Source organism: Danio aesculapii, chromosome 20 (assembly GCF_903798145.1).
Source record: "Danio aesculapii chromosome 20, fDanAes4.1, whole genome shotgun sequence".
Lineage (NCBI taxonomy): Eukaryota > Metazoa > Chordata > Actinopteri > Cypriniformes > Danionidae > Danio > Danio aesculapii.
The window spans coordinates 26670090-26689110 of record NC_079454.1 but is presented as its reverse complement, the minus strand read 5'-3'; the positions used below and the strand labels follow the sequence as shown (position 1 = coordinate 26689110).

Here is a 19021-nt window from a genome sequence, read left to right as displayed (position 1 = left end):
ATATTCTAAACCACCTCATATTAAATTTGGAGTCAGATATGAGTTAAATTTAAAGTAATTAAATATTGTGTACTGGAAAGACCGAACACGTAGTGAACCTTCATCCACTAGTAGACACCATCATTGGACTAACTGGCTGGACCAAACAACACATATCAGTGATTCATCGGTATGTACATTTAATAATGTTGAAAGGGTGTATTTTTAAGGATTGGGTGTGTTTATAAGAGGCAAAGCAATGTGTGCTCATGCTTCATTTGTAGAAATTCATGTAATTTTTTCATATTTATTACTTTGATTATATACAGCTACTCAGCTAACATGATAATGACTGTCATATTTCCTAGTTCCTCTGAAGGGGCCGCTCTCGAGAGGCTCTGACTGATCAGCTAACATAATGTGCTGTGATTCGCGGATGAGCTCCGTGTCACCAGGAAAGCGTCCACAAGCACGCGCTTTTGTGCTGAGTAAACACTGTCAGTCAGAGTAGCTGTTAGCCGTATCAGTTTGTGCCTGAATCAGACAGAAAATGACACAGCTGAACGTCACGCCTGCTCCCTAAAAAAAAATCTGACTAGTGTCTTTAACATATATTCGGAATAAGCATGTGTAAATAATATGAAACGTTCACACATCTTTTGCGAGTTATTTGAGATGTAGAACCAGAACACAGGGGAAAAGGTTGCATAAAAAGACATTACAGCGCTAGTGAAGATTGTGGGTGTTTACAGCAGTTTGACTGATGAATATGAATTTGTAGCTAAATTGTTAACAGTGCCAAACAGCATTTCCTGTTGTTTACATCCTCACTACAACATACTGTTAATGCTAGAAACTGTGCATGTAATAGAATAATTTTAACAAATAAAAACACTTACAGGTTGTGGCTCCCAATCCACAGCTTCGTCAGTTGGAGTTTTAGCCGAATCCAGCACTGAACTGGGAGAGATTCTGGAAGCTGTCCTTTGTCAAATGCTAGAGCTATATCTTTTGTAAAATTGTCTGGAACATAATCAAAATTAAACTGTAAGTACTTCTCTCATTGCGTCGTGTCCTTTGGAAGCCGAAATACAGAAACAGAATGAGCACTGTGGAAATAGCAGCGTTTGGACGGCATTTTAGCTTTCATTACAGCACCTCTGACCATGCCCCTTTGCTGCATGGGATGAATGCAGGTAATCTGAAGCTTTTGTGATCTCCCCAGCCCAGATGTATTTTTTGTAGTCCCCAAACTTTGTTCGCTGTAGGCTTTGCTAAGCTAACTCTGTAAATGCCAATGTCTCACTTTATACTGAACGTTGAGCGTATTACATTCAGAGATGTTGTTTATGTTCACACAGCTACATTACAGATCAATTAACATTTAAAATATGACATTGTGGACCACCCCTTTAACAACTGCACAAAACAAACAGTGAAATTTTATTTAAAAGTAAAGTAATAGGCTGTTCAAATGTACAGTTTAAAAAGAATCACTTTTGCTACTGTAAAACGAATATGATCCAGTGGGCAGGTTTAAAAAGAAGCGCACCTTCATAAATGTATAATTGAATATAAAACCTTTATATAACCTATTCTTACAGTACGTGGTATAGCCATATCTGCTTATGTATCTCAGTTATTAAATGAGGTGACAACAGCAAGAGCTTGGCACTAAATAAGAAAACTGCATACTTAATTACTCATTATTTTATTTTATTGTATGCATTGCTAAACATTCTCTCATTCAGGTCTGGACTGCTTCACATTTCTTTCTCCTGAAGCTGCTGCTCATAGTTCAGATCGTATTACTCCCCTTTTTAGAGATTTATTTGTAAATAGGTTTGTATTTTATAAATGACCAAATATTAATAAAAAAAAAAAACTCAATTCTTATAAATTTCTGAAATGTTTCAAGTTGCATCTGTATTTTTTAATTTACCGTGGCACTGCACACAGTTTATATGGCTTGGGACAGCGAGTTAACCCCATTTTATAATCCAAGCTGGGCTCCACACCTGCTGGTGGAGAGAAAGTGAAGCGCTGCAGCAGAGAGGAGAAGAAGAGGAAGAGCTCCATCCTCGCCAACTGCTCCCCAAGACACACTCTCTTTCCTGAAAATCAAACAAAGCGACAGATAATCATAATGCATTTCTTTATATGAGGACTAAACTGAACTGGGATCATTTGGAAACCGTTTTCTTTACCCAGAGAAAAAGGTAAAAAGGCATCTCTCCTCCTGAATTTGCCCTCAGCATCCAGGAAGTGACCCGGGTTAAAAGAGTGAGGCGTCTCCCACTCAGACTCATCAAACAGCACTGATGTCAAATTACTGGTCACCATTGTGCCCTGAAGACCAACAAGATGCTTAAAATGAACCATAAAACAAAAGTTTGTGCATCAAGAAGGCTTCTGATTAAAGATAATATTGTTGTAAATCAAAGTGCCAGTAGTTGTTGACCTGTATTTAATGAATCACCAAGGATGTTTCATTATGTTCAGCTGAAGTAAAATACTCACCTACATTTTCTGAATGTAAATTAACAGCGTTGGCCTGAACGTAAATTAACAGCGTTTTTTTTTTATTTCTAGGTAATCTATCACTTTAATAAATTCAGTATACTGCTCATGACCTGTGCTTAAACATGCCCACCTTTGGAATAGAGTATTGTCCTATTAGAGTATCTTCTGAAAGAGTCCTGACCAGATTTATTGGGACGATATTTCCCATCCTCTGTATCTCATGAATAACAGCATTGGTGTAGGGCATGTTGTCTCTCTCTGATAAAGATGGCTGCCGTGAGCCTCCAACAACAGCATCAATCTCCTCCTGAACTTTAGCTGAGAATAAACAAAATCCATCTGGACGTGTGAGCATATTATTCTTATGTGCATATGAATGCTGTATATGATAGTAAGCTCTCACCTTGTATTTCAGGATACTTCATCATGTAGAGAAGACCCCAATACAGAGTGGTGGAGATGGTCTTAGTTCCCGCTACAAACAGATCCAGAGTACAGATGCACAAGTTCTCCACATCAAACCCTGCAGCTGTGTCGTCTTTAAGCTGAACAAGATAAACGTAAGCATTTCACATGAACAGCCATACATTATTATTACCATGAACATTCCTGTACCAGCACATTAAAAATATTCTTACTTTCTCCATCTCAGCTAGAAAGCAGTCAATGTAGTCTCGAGGATTCAGTGGATCATGATCCACTCTGTGTTCATTCACCCTCTCTCGAATAAAGTCAATCAACTTCCCCCACAGAGCAATAATCCTTTTGTGTGATCCAGGCAGATATCGCATGAGCCATGGAAACATGTTATAAAGCTATAATAAAGCATAATATGGAAGATTACTTCCACTTAAAGGCACAAACACATCACTTGTTTGAAAACTGCACTGGCACAAATATTCAGGTGCACAGAAATCTAGTTGTCAATGCTACCAACATGATATTATTCATAAAATGGCTTCAATCGTCACTAAATAAGCTACAATGATGTGCTAGTATTTATTTACAGTCTGCTCTAATAGGCCTATTTCACAAATATGATCAGAATAGGGAAGTGCTGTTTCAATCAGGGTTACAATCGCCATTCATTATAAATAGACTGTGAACAGTTAAGTTTCCTATCAGTCATTACTTCATCATTATATTGCAGTGGTCATTTTAACCTCTGTGCAGTGTACTGTGTTTTGGGATTACACAAATAAAAATAATTAGTTAAAACACTTGAGGACTTAACATGTACAAAGAAAACATAATTTAGAGTGTAATTGAGTGTAATAAAATAATTCAGGGTCTTAATGTAGTCTTATTTAGTTCTTTAGTTAAATAAAATAGTTTTTCAGTAGATGGCAGCATTTTCACACCAAATAAAGACACATGAACATGAACATAAGGCACATAATAAATATATAATATACTAATATAAATGAATTAATACACATTACATTACACATATAACATGTTATCGGCCATGAACAAATTTTTAATTTAGATATTCCTTAGTTACTCAATTATACATTATCATTGTGTAATAAATTATAAAAGTCAAAGCAATAATGTGAGTGACATTAATATTTATTTTAACAGATTGACTCTTTCAAACCAAGCAATATTGTATACTTATTACTATAGTAAATTTCATTGTAATGTATATGGTATTTACAACTCTTTGTTAATAAATGATACTGCATTCTGTAGTATACCCTTAAACTGATGAACTACTTTATCTTTTACTAAACTGTATTAGTAAATAGTTATATATTGTCATATTTTCAAATTTAGTTTGTGTTACTTCATTTGTTGCAACTATAATTACCACCAATGCATTTAATATAGTTTAAAAACAATATAGTATTTACTATAAATTACTGTGGCGAGGGGGCGAGGCTGAGAGCCGTGGGAACGGAACGGAAAAAAAAATTATTTAAAACTTCATCGGTTCTCCGCCTTCTTCTTCCCAGCGGCCAGGTGGCAGTGAACTTCATTACAGTGGTGCCGAAACCCGGGAAGGAGGCTGAGAACCGATGAAGTTTTAAATAATTTTTTAATAAGAAAATAAAACAAACGGAAAGCAAATGTAAAACAATATGTCCTCTCTCAGCTTCCTCTGCCATCGTTCCTCCTCTTATAGTCAAGAGCTTCTTCTGTGGGATTCGTTCCGTTCCCACGACTCTTGGCCCCACCCCCTCATCACAATTACTATATAATTTAATGTGGGAAAACATTAATAAATTAGAAACTGAAGCAAATAAATGTAATACTAATACTATCCAATTTAGATCGTTTCATATCTCTGAAAAACGTTTCAGCAAAGTCAGCATATCCATATGTCTTATTTTGGCATTGGCAGATAAATAATGACTGATAAGAAACTAAACTGTAGAGTGTGTTATATTGAATGGCTATCATAGCAGGGCGACTGGAATCAGTGCTCCCCTTTTCCAGTCTCTATTGCCATATTTGTGAAATAGGCCTATTCATCCCAAAGGTGTTCAATCAGGTTGAGTTCAGGACTCTTTTCATGCCTAAATGTTTGATTTTATACACTTGTGGCTATGGAAGTGTTTGTAACACCCGAATTCAACAATTTCTAGCGGCATCACAACATTTTTAGCAATATAGCATATGTATTTGAAGTGCCACTACACATAGAGTGCAAGTTTGTGGGAAATTATGCTGTATTATATAAAACATTTGACCAAAATTCTGATAAGTAAACTAGACTAGAGCAGATGAGCAGTTAAAGCAAAGTTAACTTGTTAAAAGGTGAAAATGTTTACTTGGGCACAGATGCTTCCTTCCAAATACTCAGTCTCGTTGATGTTCTTCAACAAAGTCTGGAAATGATGGTCACTGTAGTCAAATCGATTACCAAACACCAGCACACAGATCACATTCGAGACAGCGTTGTTCAGAAGTAAGCGAGGGTCAAAGGGTCGACCTTGAAAAGAAAGTTCAATCACACTGTGCTTTCAAATTAAAATATAATTTTTTATTATTTTAAAATCAATAAATCTCAGAAAATACCTTGCTCATGTGAAATGGCCTCATTCAGAAAGCCACATTCAAGACTGATGGATGGCTCAAGGCTTTTCTTTCCCAATCCGAAGTTTCGAAGTGTTGAGAGTGCAAATCTCCTCTGATGCTTCCATTTATATCCACTGGAAGACACTAAACCTGTTTACAAAACAGATACTTAATTAGACAAGTACTTATTTATTGTTCATTTTTGTTTAACCCCAGATTTAACATTCTGATACTAGACTGACCTTTGTCTCCAATAATGTCCTGATATAATGGTAAAACGACTCGACCAATGAGGTTGTCACCCTGTTGTGTATACACGTCCTTCACTACGTTATATCCATTCAACACTATAATTCTTAGTCCGAAAGGTCTAAGACTGAAAATCTTGCCATATTTTTCTGCAAACTGAAAAATAGAATTTTAAAATGACCACATGTCTTACAAATATCAGTAATTTAAATGTTTATTAATGTCCTCTTTATTTATTTACATTTATTTTTTACTAAAATGACATAAACATCTTCAAAAACAGTATGCAAACACAGTAAGCAGCACAATTACGAAAAGGTGTAACAAACCATAACAGACCAAAATGAAATGAAAACTAATTAAATCAAAATGAGGGCGACACAGTGGGTCAGTGGGTAGCACAATTGCCTCACAGCAAGAAGGTCGTTGGTTCGAGCCCTGGCTGGGTCAGTTGGCATTTCAGTGTAGAGTTTGCATGTTCTCCCCTTGTTTGCGTGGGTTTTCTCTGGGTGCTCCGGTGACATGCGCTATAGGTGAATTGAATGAAATAAATTGTCCGTAGTCTATGAATGTTTCTAAGTACTGGGTTGCAGCTGGAAGGGCATCTTCTGTGTAAAACATATTTTGGATTTGTTGGCGGTTCCTTCCACTGTGGCAACCCCTGATGAATAAAAGGACTAAGCCGAAAGAAAATGAATGAATGAATGAATAAAATGGTTGTATTATGCTAGTGAGATTTACTGAAAACATATTTTCGTTAAACATTTACTGTACAATTTTGATTCAATTAATTGCAAAGAAGTTAGACTGACATGTTAATATCATTTTTGATCTACAAGTATTGTGTTCATGATTAAATCATGTTCATACAACAACCCTGCTAAAAAATCCAGCTTAAACCAGCCTAGGCTGGTTGGCTGGTTTTAGCTGGTCGACCAGCCTGGTTTTAGAGTGGTTTTGGCCATTTCCAGCCTGGTCTTAGCTGGTCAGGCTGGGTGATGACCAGCTAAAACCAGCTTGACCAGCCAAAACCAGCTATGTCCAGCTTAAACCAGACTGGTCAGGCTGGAAATGGCCAAAAATCCTCTAAAACCAGGCTGGTCAACCAGCTAAAACCAGCCAACCAGTCTAGGCTGGTTTAAGCTGGATTTTTCAGCAGGGAAATTATGGCTTTAAGTGTAATTTAATGTAAGTTGAACATGTACATGTTTACATAATACATATTGAAGTACTTTATGTTAGTGGGGTAATCACGTGTTTATATTTTCATTTTCGTCGACGAGTTGTTTTGCTTCACGTTTACACTGAACTAGAATCTAGAACTAGAATTAAGGCTAAATAACGTTATAAGTTAGATGATTATTTTTACCTCTGATAACTGAAGATGAATCTTTCTTGGATCGAGATGATGAAGGTCTCCTATAATCGGTAAAGACCAGGGTCCAGGAGGAAAGTTTTTCGGCGTTTTATTTTTAATATAGTCACTTAGTAACAAAAACACACACATAAATATCAAAAGACTTTTGATGTCGATCCACTGGTAAAAGTGCAACATGTCCATGACTGAAAGTGTCAGGCTCAGGATACTATAAAACGAAGGTCGGCGTTGTAATCCAAGTGGGCAGTGTTGCCAGATAACGTTACAGTTGAATGTTTCCTGTCAAAAACTCGCCCAAACACAATTTAAATGAGAATTTAGACGTTAATAACCGCCCTAATTTACATACCAGCAACCAACAGCAAACAATCACTGAACCACAGTAACAAAATGACAACACACTCTGATCACATCAAAACACTGCTCCCCTCCCACCCGAGGGGGACTTCTTAAAGGTATAAACACCCGGTTCCCATCCTTCTTCCAATAAAAGTCTTTCACAGCAGCTAATAAGGGATATGTCTTGTTGTTAATGAACGTTACCAGCTTCTGTGGTTGTAACATTTCATAGATGATTGTTTAAATAATGACATACATTATTGTCTGTTTTTAGCATAGTAGAAGATGCCAACTGAAGCATTAATGACTAAAGGGAATGTATTTGTGTTCATTTGTAGCTGTTCCTGGAGTCCCAAATAGGTTGTTTTCTGATGGGCTCTACCTCAAATGTGGCTCACTTTGCTCCCTTCCACCTCAGAGTCAACTCTGCATCAAAACTGAATATGAGGGTATGACCGATTGCAGCATTATCATCAAGTATTGTCCATTTAAAGTGGGTTTTCAAAAAATAATGTTTTTCTTCACAGACGATGGAGTACTGTCTTTCTTGCAGTGGCAGATTGAAGTAATGGCTTGTGTCTTGTGATGTCGTAAAATAGTACATTATTGGTTATTAACTGTAATTCTATAACACACTATAACTCTTAAGACTTGCAAGTGACCACATTATGTTGTAAATTACTATTTCTATTTTACTGACCCCACACATTTAATATTAATATACAGTGCAGTTATACTGAATGCATTGCTAAACATTTCTCTCATTCTCACTCTTTCAGGTCTGGAGTGCTTTCACAGCTCAGATCTTGAGTTTATTCAACATCTTATCCCCATAATCCCTTTGTTTGCAATACAGGCTTATTTGTAAATAGTTTAGCATTTTTAAAATCACCAAATAATAAACTATTAAGAAACAAAATTCTTTAAAATGACTGAAATGTCTAAAATTACATGTGTATTTCTTAATTTAGTGTGGAACTGCACACAGTTTATATGGCTTGGGACAGTGTGCCACCCCCCTTCCCCCTCTCGCCAACTGCTCCCCAAGACACACTCTCTTTCCTGAAAATCAAACAAACAGATAATCATATTGCAATTCTTTATATGAGGACTAAACTGAACTGGGATCATATGGAAACAGTTTTCTTGTACCCAGAGAAAAAGGTAAAAAGGCATCGTCCAGGAAGTGACCCGGGTTAAAAGAGTGAGGCGTCTCCCACTCAGACTCATCAAACAGCACTGATGTCAAACTGCCAATCACAAGTGTGCCCTGAAGAAACACAACAGGTTTAATAAAAACTACAGATATGTAGAAGAAAGTCCAGAAATGAACAGTGCTTCAAACACCAGACTCACCTTTGGAATAGAGTATTGTTCTATCTGAGTATCTTCCACTGTAATTCGAAACACTTTTAATGGGACGATATTTCCATCCTCTGTATCTCATGAATGACAGCATTGGTGTAGGGGCATGTTGTCTCTGTCTGTTAACGATGGCTGCCGTGAGCTTCCAACAAATTGTTTAAAGATGATAACTAAATCGTTTATAAAGTCTTTGACTTGTGTTTAAATATCCATATATCCATTGGACTGTCTATTATTCTTAATATTAATCAATTTGAACCCTGTAACGTATGTGAGAGCAAGAGACAGACGAGATTTTGCAAAAGACGTTAGTCTACCTTTAGGAACAGAACAGGATGTTAAAGAATTCAGCTGAACACCTTATTGCAACTGACTAAACGGAGTAGGGTTAGGATTCTTGGATTTAGTGTAATATTTATCCTATAAAATCACCAACCCATTCAAATTCTGTCCACTCATCTAAGTAATTTTTTTTTTACCAGTACAATCAAATTCAAAACCACCCAATCTGGCAACACTGCAAGTAGGCAGGGCTAAAAGAGGTGTCAGACTTTTTTATCTGTTGCTATTATTTTATTATAAACCTTATATAACCCTCTCTCACGGCAGGGTAAAGTCATTTGCTATTTTATCGCAGTTATAAAATGTGGCAGCAATAACTTGGCACTAAAAAACAAGACAAAATTGCATATGCATTAACATTGAAATGTCTAATTTTATTCATAGGTCCTACAGCTGGTAAAACACATTTGAATGCCTAATGGAGCTGGTAACCAGTTAAGACATTATGGCAGAAACAATATGAATCTATATTACATTCGTTTTACATTTGGTCACAAATGACAAATCACTCTCCTACTCAAGAAAGCATTCAATTTTGGATACACAGCCTTTCAAGACATTTTAATGCCCCACATACCCACCCCTCCTCCAATAAAAGTCTTTGACAGTGGCTAAGGGATTTTACCAACTTTTGTGGATGAAATATTTCATAGGCAAAACTTTAAATGGGATTTATAATAAATGAGATGCGTTGTTGGTGTTTTATTCACCATAATGGAAGATCCATGAGTAAGTAAAAACAAACGTGCTTGCTTACAGCTGTTCCTGGAGTCCGAGGCGAGAGGAAGGGTGGTACCTGATGAGACACTCCGCATCAAAGCTGATTATAGTTGCATTTCATTTCATCTATCAAGACCTGTTTATTTACAGTCGGTTATGACAACTTTACAATGTGTTTTTTTCTTCTCAGGTGACGGAGCACCATCTTTCCTGCAGTGGCAGGTTGAAGCAATGACTTGGGTCCTGTGATGTCATGAAATTCTACATATTTTGGTCATGATTTCTCTAAAATCTGCAAACTTCCACATTTTAATATTAGTCCAGAGTGCAGTTTTATTGTATGCATTGCTAAACATTCTCTCGTTCTCACTCTTTCAGGTCTGGACTGCTTCACAGTCTTCTCATTAAGCTGCTGCTCTGTTCACAGCTCAGATCTTGAGTTTATACAACAATTTATCCCCTTAATGACTTTGTTTTCAATACAGGCTTATTTGTAAGTAGTTTTGTATTTTATAAATCACCAAATAATCTTGAATGTAAAAATGTATCTCTTTAAAATTGCTGAAATGTTTAAAATTGCATGCATGTTTCTTAATTTAGCGTGGCACTGCACACAGTTTATATGGCATGGGACAGTGTGTGCCCCCCATTTTATAATCCAAGCTGGGCTCCACACCTGCTGGTGGAGAGAAAGCGAAGCGCTGCAGCAGAGAGGAGAAGAAGAGGAAGAGCTCCATCCTCGCCAACTGCTCCCCAAGACACACTCTCTTTCCTGAAAATCAAACAAAGCAACAGATAATCATAATGCATTTCTTTAATGAGGACTAAACTGAACTGGGATCATTTGGAAATCGTTTTCTTGTACCCAGAGAAAAAGGTAAAAAGGCATCTCTCCTCCTGAATTTGCCCTCAGCATCCAGGAAGTGACCCGGGTTAAAAGAGTGAGGCGTCTCCCACTCAGACTCATCAAACAGCACTGATGTCAAATTACTGGTCACCATTGTGCCCTGAAGAACAACAAGATGCTTAAAATGACAGTTCACCCAAAAATAATATTTACCTGTTAAATTACACCTAGTTAGTTTTGCACAGTGAGTTAATGAACACTATATAGTTTATGGAGAAATATCCTTATGACAAGAGTATAATCATACATACTAAAACTGTGCTTAAATATCCCTAACCACACCTTTGGAATAGAGTATTGTCCTATCTGAGTATCTTCTGAAGTAGTCCTGGCCAGATTTATTGGAGCTATGTTTCCCACCCTCTGTATCTCATGAATAACAGCATTGGTGTAGGGCATGTCGTCTCTGTCTGATACAGATGGCTGCCGTGAGCCTCCAACAACAGCATCAATCTCCTCCCGTACTTTAGCTGAGGATGAACAAGAGAAAGCCTTAAAAAATGTGAACATATTATTTGTAAGTGCATATGAATGCTGTATATTATATTAAGTTCTCACCTTGAATCTCAGGATATTTTATCATGTAGAGAAGACCCCAATACAGAGTGGTGGAGGTGGTCTCAGTTCCTGCTACAAACAGATCCAGAGTACAGATGCACAAGTTCTCCACATCAAACCCTGCAGCTGTGTCGTCTTTAAGCTGAACAACATAAACATGAGGCATTTCAAATGAACAGACATACATAATTATTATAAGAACATTCCAGCACAATTAGGAAGTGTCTCACCTTTTCCATCTCAGCTAGAAAGCAGTCAATGTAGTCTCGAGGATTTGATGGATCATAATCCACTCTGTGTTCATTCACCTTCTCTCTAACAAAGTCAGTCACTTTCCCCCAAAGAGCAATAAGTGTCTTATGGGGTCCAGGCAGTCGCTGCATGAGCCATGGGAACATGTTATAAAGCTAAAATAAAAAATAATAATAAAATAAAAGTTACATCTGCTCACATAATGTTTTTTTTTTAAATTATTATCACAATTGTTTTTTTCCCCAGAAATTTGAGATCAAATCGGTGTCAAATGTGTATTATTTTTGACTACATACTTTGTTATTTGAATTATACAGTCAAATAAGCAAGATGTAAACTGAGTAGTGAAAATGAGCAAATAACCTACCAGGTAATTTTGTGTTTAATAGAGGTCTAGGCTAATAAGGGATGATAAATAAATAAATTTGGGATGTCAGTGAAAATATGGACATCTAAAAATAGGCCAAAATTAGACTAATCATCAAATAGACAGACTTCACATGTGTAGTTAATTATTTATTCATGTGTATTTGATGACTAGTCGGCAACCCTAAATCAGAAAATTATGATAATTTGGAATTGAATTATAGAAAATGAAAGAAGTGATTTCTAAATTTATTTTGACTTGTATGTCATTGCAGACATGAACACAAAATATTTCATGCTTTGTCTGGTCAACTCTATTTCATTTGTAAATATACATACTTTCCTGTCATTCAGACCTGCAACACATTCCAAAAAAGTTGGGACAGGAGCAGTTTAACGCTAGTAATCGGGTAAATTGGTTAAATAATGATGTGATTTGAAACAGGTGATGTCAACAGATGATTCTAATTATGATTTAGTAAAAAAGCAGAATCCAAGAATGGTCTAGTCCTTTAGGAGTAAAGATGAGCAGAGGATCGCCAGTTTGCCAACAAATACATGAGAAAATGATTGAAATGTTTAAAAACAATGTTCCTCAAAGAAAGATAGACAATTGGATATTTCGCCTTCATCAGTGCATGACATTATTAAAAGATTCAAGTAATCTGGGCAAATTTCAGTGCATAAAGAACAAGGGCGCAAGCCTAAGCTGCACTAGTGTGATCTTCGATCCCTCAGGCGGCACTGCATCAAGAATCGGCATTCATTTACAAGCCATATCACCACATGGGCTAAGGACAACTTTGGCAAACCTTTGTCAAGTACCACAATAGTTACATCCACAAATCCCAGCAAAAACTGTACTTTGCCAAAAGGAAGCCCTATGTTAACAATGTATAAAAGTGCTGTCGACTTCTCTGGGCTCAGAGACATCTGGGACGGACCATCACACAGTGGAAACACAAAATGCAAAATCAATGCAAAACCACATTTTACACACATTACAAAGTCCTGGCTGCGGGGTAAGAGGATACAGCTACTCGACTGGCCTGGCTGCAGTCCTGACCTGTCTCCAATAGAGAATGTGTTGTGCATTTTGAAGCGCAAAATGCAACAACGAAGACCCTGTACAGTTGCCCACCTTAAGACTTGTTTGCAGGAAGAATAAGACAAAATTACACCTGAAACACTTCATTACTTGTTGTCTTCAGTCCCTAAACATCTTTTAAGTGTTGTGAATAGGAATGGCAACATTACAAAGTGGTAAATGCTTTACTGTTCTAAATTTTTTCAAATGTGTTGCAAGAACCAAAATTGAAATCCGTGTTTATTAAAAAAACAATCATGAGGAACACATTAAATATTGTTTGTTGTCTGCAATGAAGTACTAGACAATACTAGTCTTTTTTCTTTTGCGTTTTCCATACTGTCTCAACTTTTCATATTTGGGGTTGTAGTTTGGAGCTATACTTATATATCTATTAGATTTTCACTGGCAGCGCAAATTTAGTATTGTTTTAACAAAGATGTTATTTAAGTACAAAAAAGCTTGCTGGTGAGTTCTTCTTTACAATGTCACAATGTTTACTTGAGCGCAGATGCTTCCTTCCAGGTACACAGCTTCACTGATGTTCTTCAGCAGAGTCTGGAAGTGATGGTCACTGTAGTCAAATCGATTACCAAACACCAGCACACAGATCACATTCGAGACAGCGTTGTTTAGAAGTAAGCGAGGATCAAAGGGTCGGCCTTGAACAGAAAGTTGTAAATCACACTGTGCTTTAAATGTCAAATATATATCTCAATGAAACAATCTTCAGTGAAATACCTTGTTCATTTGAAATGGCCTCATTCAGAAAGCCACATTCGAGATTGATAGAAGGCTCCAGGCTTTTCTTCCCCAATCCGAAATTTCGAAGAGTCGAGAGTGCAAATCTCCTCTGATGCTTCCATTTATATCCGCTGGAAAGAATTAAACCTATTCACAAAACAAACCTTTACAGTTACTTGATTAGTTAAATTTTTTTGTTAAAATGTTAAATCACCACTTTAACATTCTCTTATTAGACTGACCTTTGTCTCCAACGATTTCATAAAATAGTGGCAACACTGGTCGATCAGCGAGGTTTTCTCCTTGTTTTATATACACCTCTTTCACCAAGTTATACCCGTTCAGCACTACAATTCTTGGTCCAAAAAGTCTCAGACTGAAAATCTTGCCATATTTTTCTGCAAACTGAAAAAATACAATCAACATAGGTAATCTACAAAGAACAGGAATATTTAATATTTAGTAATGACCTTTTAAAATTTTTTTATACTGAACTCAAGTTTGTTTTTTGCCATCAACTATATTTAAGATTTTCTTAGACATAAAGATGAATTAGTTTTTACCTTTGTGAACTGAAGATGAATCTTACTATTATCAATATGATGAAGATCTCCTATAATCGGCAAAGACCAGGGTCCAGGAGGAAAGTTCTTCGGCGCTTTATTTTTAATATAATCACCCAGCAATAAAAACACACACAGAAATACCAAAATACTTTTGATATCGAACCACTCGTAAAGGTGCAACAAATCCATGACTGATGATTCCTGTATTGTTAAACAGTTTTAACAGAGGTTGGCATACACTGTACAGTAATCCAAGTGAGCAAGGCTCCAGATAGGCTGTGTGTGTATAGTTCCCTCTTATCTATGGTCAAGCTTCAAAGTCCTCTTTTTTGCTCATTATCTGCAGAAAATTATGGAAATAGCAAGTCACACCAAACAAAAAGAAAGCCACAACCTTATTATGATTCAGAATTTAACACATAGTGTAAAATTAAGACATGCAAAATATATCGAAGACTTCAGATGCAAAAACCTCTAAGTGCCTCTGTCATTGTCTTCTGAAATGAGAATTGTTCTCCACCTCCTGTGTTTATGTTCAGTTGATTCAATTTAAAAGCAATTAAAAGAACATATTCTTTGCCATTAAAGTGAAAACAAGAGTCTGAGAAAAATTGTGAGTTTGCAAGAGAATGTCAGGTGGGACTCTTAATTCCTTATTCAAAGTACCAACTCATCAACAAACCATACAACTTCAAACACAGTCAGTGGGTGTGAAGATCTTGATTAGCTGGTTCAGGTATGTTATTTTTTAGAGTTGAAGATAACCTCTTTAGGCATAATAGTAGTCTCGATCCCCCTGTAGTAGACTACATGACAGATATAAAGTGCAAGGATTTGTTAAATGTGGCTAAAATCAGGATTTTTTTTTTGTCTAATCCATTTTTTTTTCTACCATATTAATGATTTCCTACCAATTAATCTTTTCCTACGATGGAAGTCAATGGGTACCAGCAACCAGCATTCTTCAAACTAATTTCTTTTGTGTTTAACAGAAGAAAGAAATTCATTTAAAAAATCACACGAGGGAGAGTAAATGATGGGGTAATTTAGATTTTTGACTGAACTAACCCTTTAAAGACCAACACACTATGTAACTTTGCTGTTCAAAATGTGTTCAATTAATAGAACTAGATAAAATGCAAAAATGTCAGAAATATCCTTCATAATAAAATAATTTTCTGCTCATTGTACTCCTTTTCACTAATATCATTTCAATTGCTGCATCTTCTTAGTGAACAGCCTGATAGTTTCCACAGATTCAACAAGAGCCACCCACATAAAACTACTCCCAGTTGGCTTCCAAACAGAGTCATTGATTTCCACAGTATTTTTGTCCTACTATAGAAGTCAACGGGTGCACAGGCAAGAAAAAAATGTTGTTTGGATGGAGAACATACACTTAATTTGTTTACATATATGTACAAAATTATTTTAGTTTTGCTTTGAAATAAATCAGAAAACTAAACCAAATCCAAGCAATCAATAAAAAATGACTATTGCATGTCTCACATTATAACCAAATCTTTTACAGAAGATAACTTGGGTAAAAATAATGGTGTCAATGGAATTGTTGAATGAATAAATCATTTAAAGAATGAATGAATCATTTAAAGAATGAATGAATCATTTAAAGAATGAATGGATAAGTTCACAAATAACAAATTTTTAATAAATAAATAAATAAATAGCAGCATTTATGTATAAAATATATTTTTAATCTCAAATCCCCTCCTGGGGTGCGTTTCCCAAAACCATCGTAAGCCAACTAAGGTCACAAGTTCCGTCGTTACAAAAATAGTTTGTTGATTTGCCACTTCCCAAATCCGTCACTTTAATGAACATTCGAAAACTGCGTCACAAACTTGAGCACTCGCAACCACACCTCTGGAGCTGTAGTAAGAAACATAGTTCCTATTCATTTAGAACATTCTAACATTCAAAGTTGGAATTATAAAAAATAAAAAAAGCATTAAGGTCATCTCTCTAAGGTGTAATTTGCTTTCAAACTATTTTTACAGTTCAGTTTTAACGACCTTGATGTTTACAATTGCACTTCCTTCGCAGTGCACTTTGAAAACATTGATGTCATTTTGAACACAGCCTCATGGCGAAAGCTATAGGTGGCCTATTATTTAAAAAAGTGGAATTTATGTTACGTCTTAAAAGCTTGTAAAAACAAAAAGCATACGTAAATGCTTTTAATTTATAGTAGGTTGTTTATAAAGGAAATTTGTACTGTATATGACATGGACCTGCTGGTAAAACTTTCTGCTGTGGTTTACAAGCGTCAAATTGTAAAAGTAGACTTTTCTAAAAAATAAAAAAATAAACAATATCCTACTTAATAATAATAATAATCATCATCATCATTAATATTATTATTAAAGTTTATTTTTTTCATTTCTAATACATGATAATAAAAAATAATTATCATCATCATCATCCTCATCATGATCATCATTTGTATTATTATAATTACTATTAAATTAGGATTTTTTTTCATTTCCTAACCTATAAAAATATTAAATTTCATTTTATAATAAATAGCCTTAATATTCATTTATTTATTTATTCATATGATTTATATATGATATTAGAGTACGTGTTAGCTTTTGTAAGTGATTTCATGTTTTAGAATAGGATATGTAATATTATTAATAATTTTTGTAAAGGAAACAGGCTCTATATGTGGCATTTACATATATTTCAGTTATTATGAAAAGTGAGTGCATGTTTTTACCAAATCTAATATTGGATTTTATTTGAAATGCGTGTTTGTGTAAAACAATATAATTTGCACAAAGAAATGATGGGGTTCTTCTGTAAAGAAGTTGTTACTCCACCCTGTTTAGAGCATCATTATGGGCGTTTTACGTTATAACTAACATGGTTCAAGTGATGGATCTGCGACAGAGAAACTATGCGTTTTGGGAAACACTCATCAATACATCGTTCTTTTACCAAACGATGCATCATACTATGATAGTTCAGCCGCGATAGACGTTGTTGTTTGGGAAACGCACCCCTGCTTGTTTAGAGATGTCCAGAAATGAACAGTGCTTCAAACACCAGACCCACCTTTGGAATAGAGTATTTTCCTATCTGAGTATCTTCCACTGTAATCCGAAACACATTTAATGGGACAATATTTCCCATCCTCTGTATCTCATGAATAACAGCACTGGTGTAGGGCATGTTGTCTCTGTCTGATAAAGATGGCTGCCGTGAGCCTCCAACAACAGTATCAGTCTCCTCCTGAACGTTAGCTGAGGATACAGAAATGAGAACATTTAAGGTATTAACATATTATTCTTATGTGCATATGAATGCTGTATCTAATAGTAAGTTCTCACCTTGTATTTCAGGATACTTCATCATGTAGAGAAGACCTCAATACAGAGTGGTGGAGGTGGTCTCAGTTCCTGCTACAAACAGATCCAGAGTACAGATGCACAAGTTCTCCACATCAAACCCTGCAGCTGTGTCGTCTTTAAGCTGAACAACATAAACATGAGGCATTTTAAATGAACAGACATACATAATTATTATAAGAACATTCCAGCACATTTAGGAAGTGTCTCACCTTTTCCATCTCAGCTAGAATGCAGTCAATGTAGTCTCGAGGATTTGATGGATCATAATCCACTCTGTGTTCATTCACCTTCTCTCTAACAAAGTCAATCACTTTGTTCAACAGAACAAATATTTTTTGGTGTGGTCCAGGCAGTCGTCGCATGAGCCATGGGAAAAAGTTGTAAAGCTAAAGAACAGCAGGCAAACTTAGCATATCATATACAAAACATCATTTAGTATCATTTAGTTTGTGTGAGTCTCTGTATTTTATTTTGAAAATATATTAACCTGAGCCCAGACTGTTCCTTCCAGATATAAGGCCTCGTTGATGTGTTTTAACAGAGTCTGGAAGTGATGGTCACTGTAGTCAAATCGATTACTAAACACAAGCGCACAGATCACATTTGAGACAGCGTTGTTCAGAAGTAAGCGAGGGTCAAAGGGTCGACCTACAACACAAGTTGAAGTTACACTATGCCTCTAATTTTGTATGTTATTTTCTTTATTCAAATACCTTGTTCATTTGAAAAGGCTTAAAGATTGAAATAAAGATTGTAAATCAGGAAATGTTCCATTAAATAGCAGGCTAAAACAGTATTATTAGTTAGTTCAGCACACTTTCACATATTTTCAACTTGATGATGTCCTAACCGTACATGTTTTCGTTGATATAGATGAAAGAGAAAGTGACTGACAAAGTCAATAAATTATATAGTCAATAACTCAACAGCAATATCATTTGAACATAATGGTGTGTATATATATATATATATATATATATATATATATATATATATATTCGATCCGATTCGACTTTATTGTCATTACACATGTACAAGTTGAAGGCAACCAAAAGCAGTTTAGGTCTAACCAGGAGTGCAATAGAAGCAAGTGCAGGATATAGGTATAAATTATAAAAAGCAATTACAGAAAAACTATGGGTAATATACAGACTGTATTATCTATGAACAGAGATTATGTGTGTGTATGTGCAATGTTGTACATGCTAAACGGGCTTCTAGTAATAAAGTTAACTGGTCTGACCGGCT

General features: G+C 35.8%; 3 protein-coding genes across 3 annotated transcripts; all 3 read right to left on the bottom strand.

The window, feature by feature from the left end:
• Positions 1 to 1897: 1897 nt before the first annotated feature.
• On the bottom strand, positions 1898 to 7566 carry LOC130247726 (cytochrome P450 2J4-like). The gene is made up of 9 exons (XM_056481162.1): positions 7145 to 7566; positions 5769 to 5931; positions 5527 to 5676; positions 5280 to 5440; positions 3141 to 3317; positions 2906 to 3047; positions 2633 to 2820; positions 2187 to 2328; positions 1898 to 2093 (listed from the first exon to the last, which is right to left on the bottom strand). The coding sequence occupies exons 1-9, from the start codon at positions 7334 to 7336 to the stop codon at positions 1918 to 1920; spliced, it is 1491 nt and encodes a 496-aa protein (XP_056337137.1). The 5' UTR covers positions 7337 to 7566; the 3' UTR covers positions 1898 to 1917.
• Positions 7567 to 9552: 1986 nt separating this feature from the next.
• LOC130247730 (cytochrome P450 2J2-like) lies at positions 9553 to 14617 on the bottom strand. Its single transcript, XM_056481167.1, has 9 exons — positions 14397 to 14617; positions 14076 to 14238; positions 13831 to 13980; positions 13591 to 13751; positions 11615 to 11791; positions 11385 to 11526; positions 11109 to 11296; positions 10785 to 10926; positions 9553 to 10691 (listed from the first exon to the last, which is right to left on the bottom strand). Exons 1-9 carry the CDS (start codon positions 14586 to 14588, stop codon positions 10516 to 10518), a joined length of 1491 nt encoding a protein of 496 aa, XP_056337142.1. The 5' UTR covers positions 14589 to 14617; the 3' UTR covers positions 9553 to 10515.
• A 3172-nt stretch (positions 14618 to 17789) lies between these two features.
• On the bottom strand, positions 17790 to 18630 carry LOC130247364 (cytochrome P450 2J6-like). The gene is made up of 5 exons (XM_056480593.1): positions 18624 to 18630; positions 18487 to 18504; positions 18261 to 18421; positions 17983 to 18159; positions 17790 to 17894 (listed from the first exon to the last, which is right to left on the bottom strand). The coding sequence occupies exons 1-5, from the start codon at positions 18628 to 18630 to the stop codon at positions 17790 to 17792; spliced, it is 468 nt and encodes a 155-aa protein (XP_056336568.1).
• Between the last annotated feature and the right edge of the window lie 391 nt (positions 18631 to 19021).

Bases quoted from the DNA above. Each gene is read 5' to 3' on its own strand.
- LOC130247726 (XM_056481162.1), bottom strand. From the start codon at position 7,336: ATGGACATGTTGCACTTTTACCAGTGGATCGACATCAAAAGTCTTTTG. The intron at 5,932-7,144 runs GTAAAAATAATC...TCTATTTTTCAG, and splicing joins TTCATCTTCAGTTATCAGAG to TTTGCAGAAAAATATGGCAA. The intron at 5,441-5,526 runs GTATTTTCTGAG...TTTCTTTTCAAG, and splicing joins GGCCATTTCACATGAGCAAG to GTCGACCCTTTGACCCTCGC.
- LOC130247730 (XM_056481167.1), bottom strand. From the start codon at position 14,588: ATGGATTTGTTGCACCTTTACGAGTGGTTCGATATCAAAAGTATTTTG. The intron at 11,527-11,614 runs GTGAGACACTTC...TATGTTGTTCAG, and splicing joins TTCTAGCTGAGATGGAAAAG to CTTAAAGACGACACAGCTGC. The intron at 10,927-11,108 runs GTGTGGTTAGGG...GTTGTTCTTCAG, and splicing joins GACAATACTCTATTCCAAAG to GGCACAATGGTGACCAGTAA.
- LOC130247364 (XM_056480593.1), bottom strand. The intron at 18,160-18,260 runs GTTAATATATTT...GCTGTTCTTTAG, and splicing joins AAGGAACAGTCTGGGCTCAG to CTTTACAACTTTTTCCCATG. The intron at 17,895-17,982 runs GTGAGACACTTC...TATGTTGTTCAG, and splicing joins TTCTAGCTGAGATGGAAAAG to CTTAAAGACGACACAGCTGC.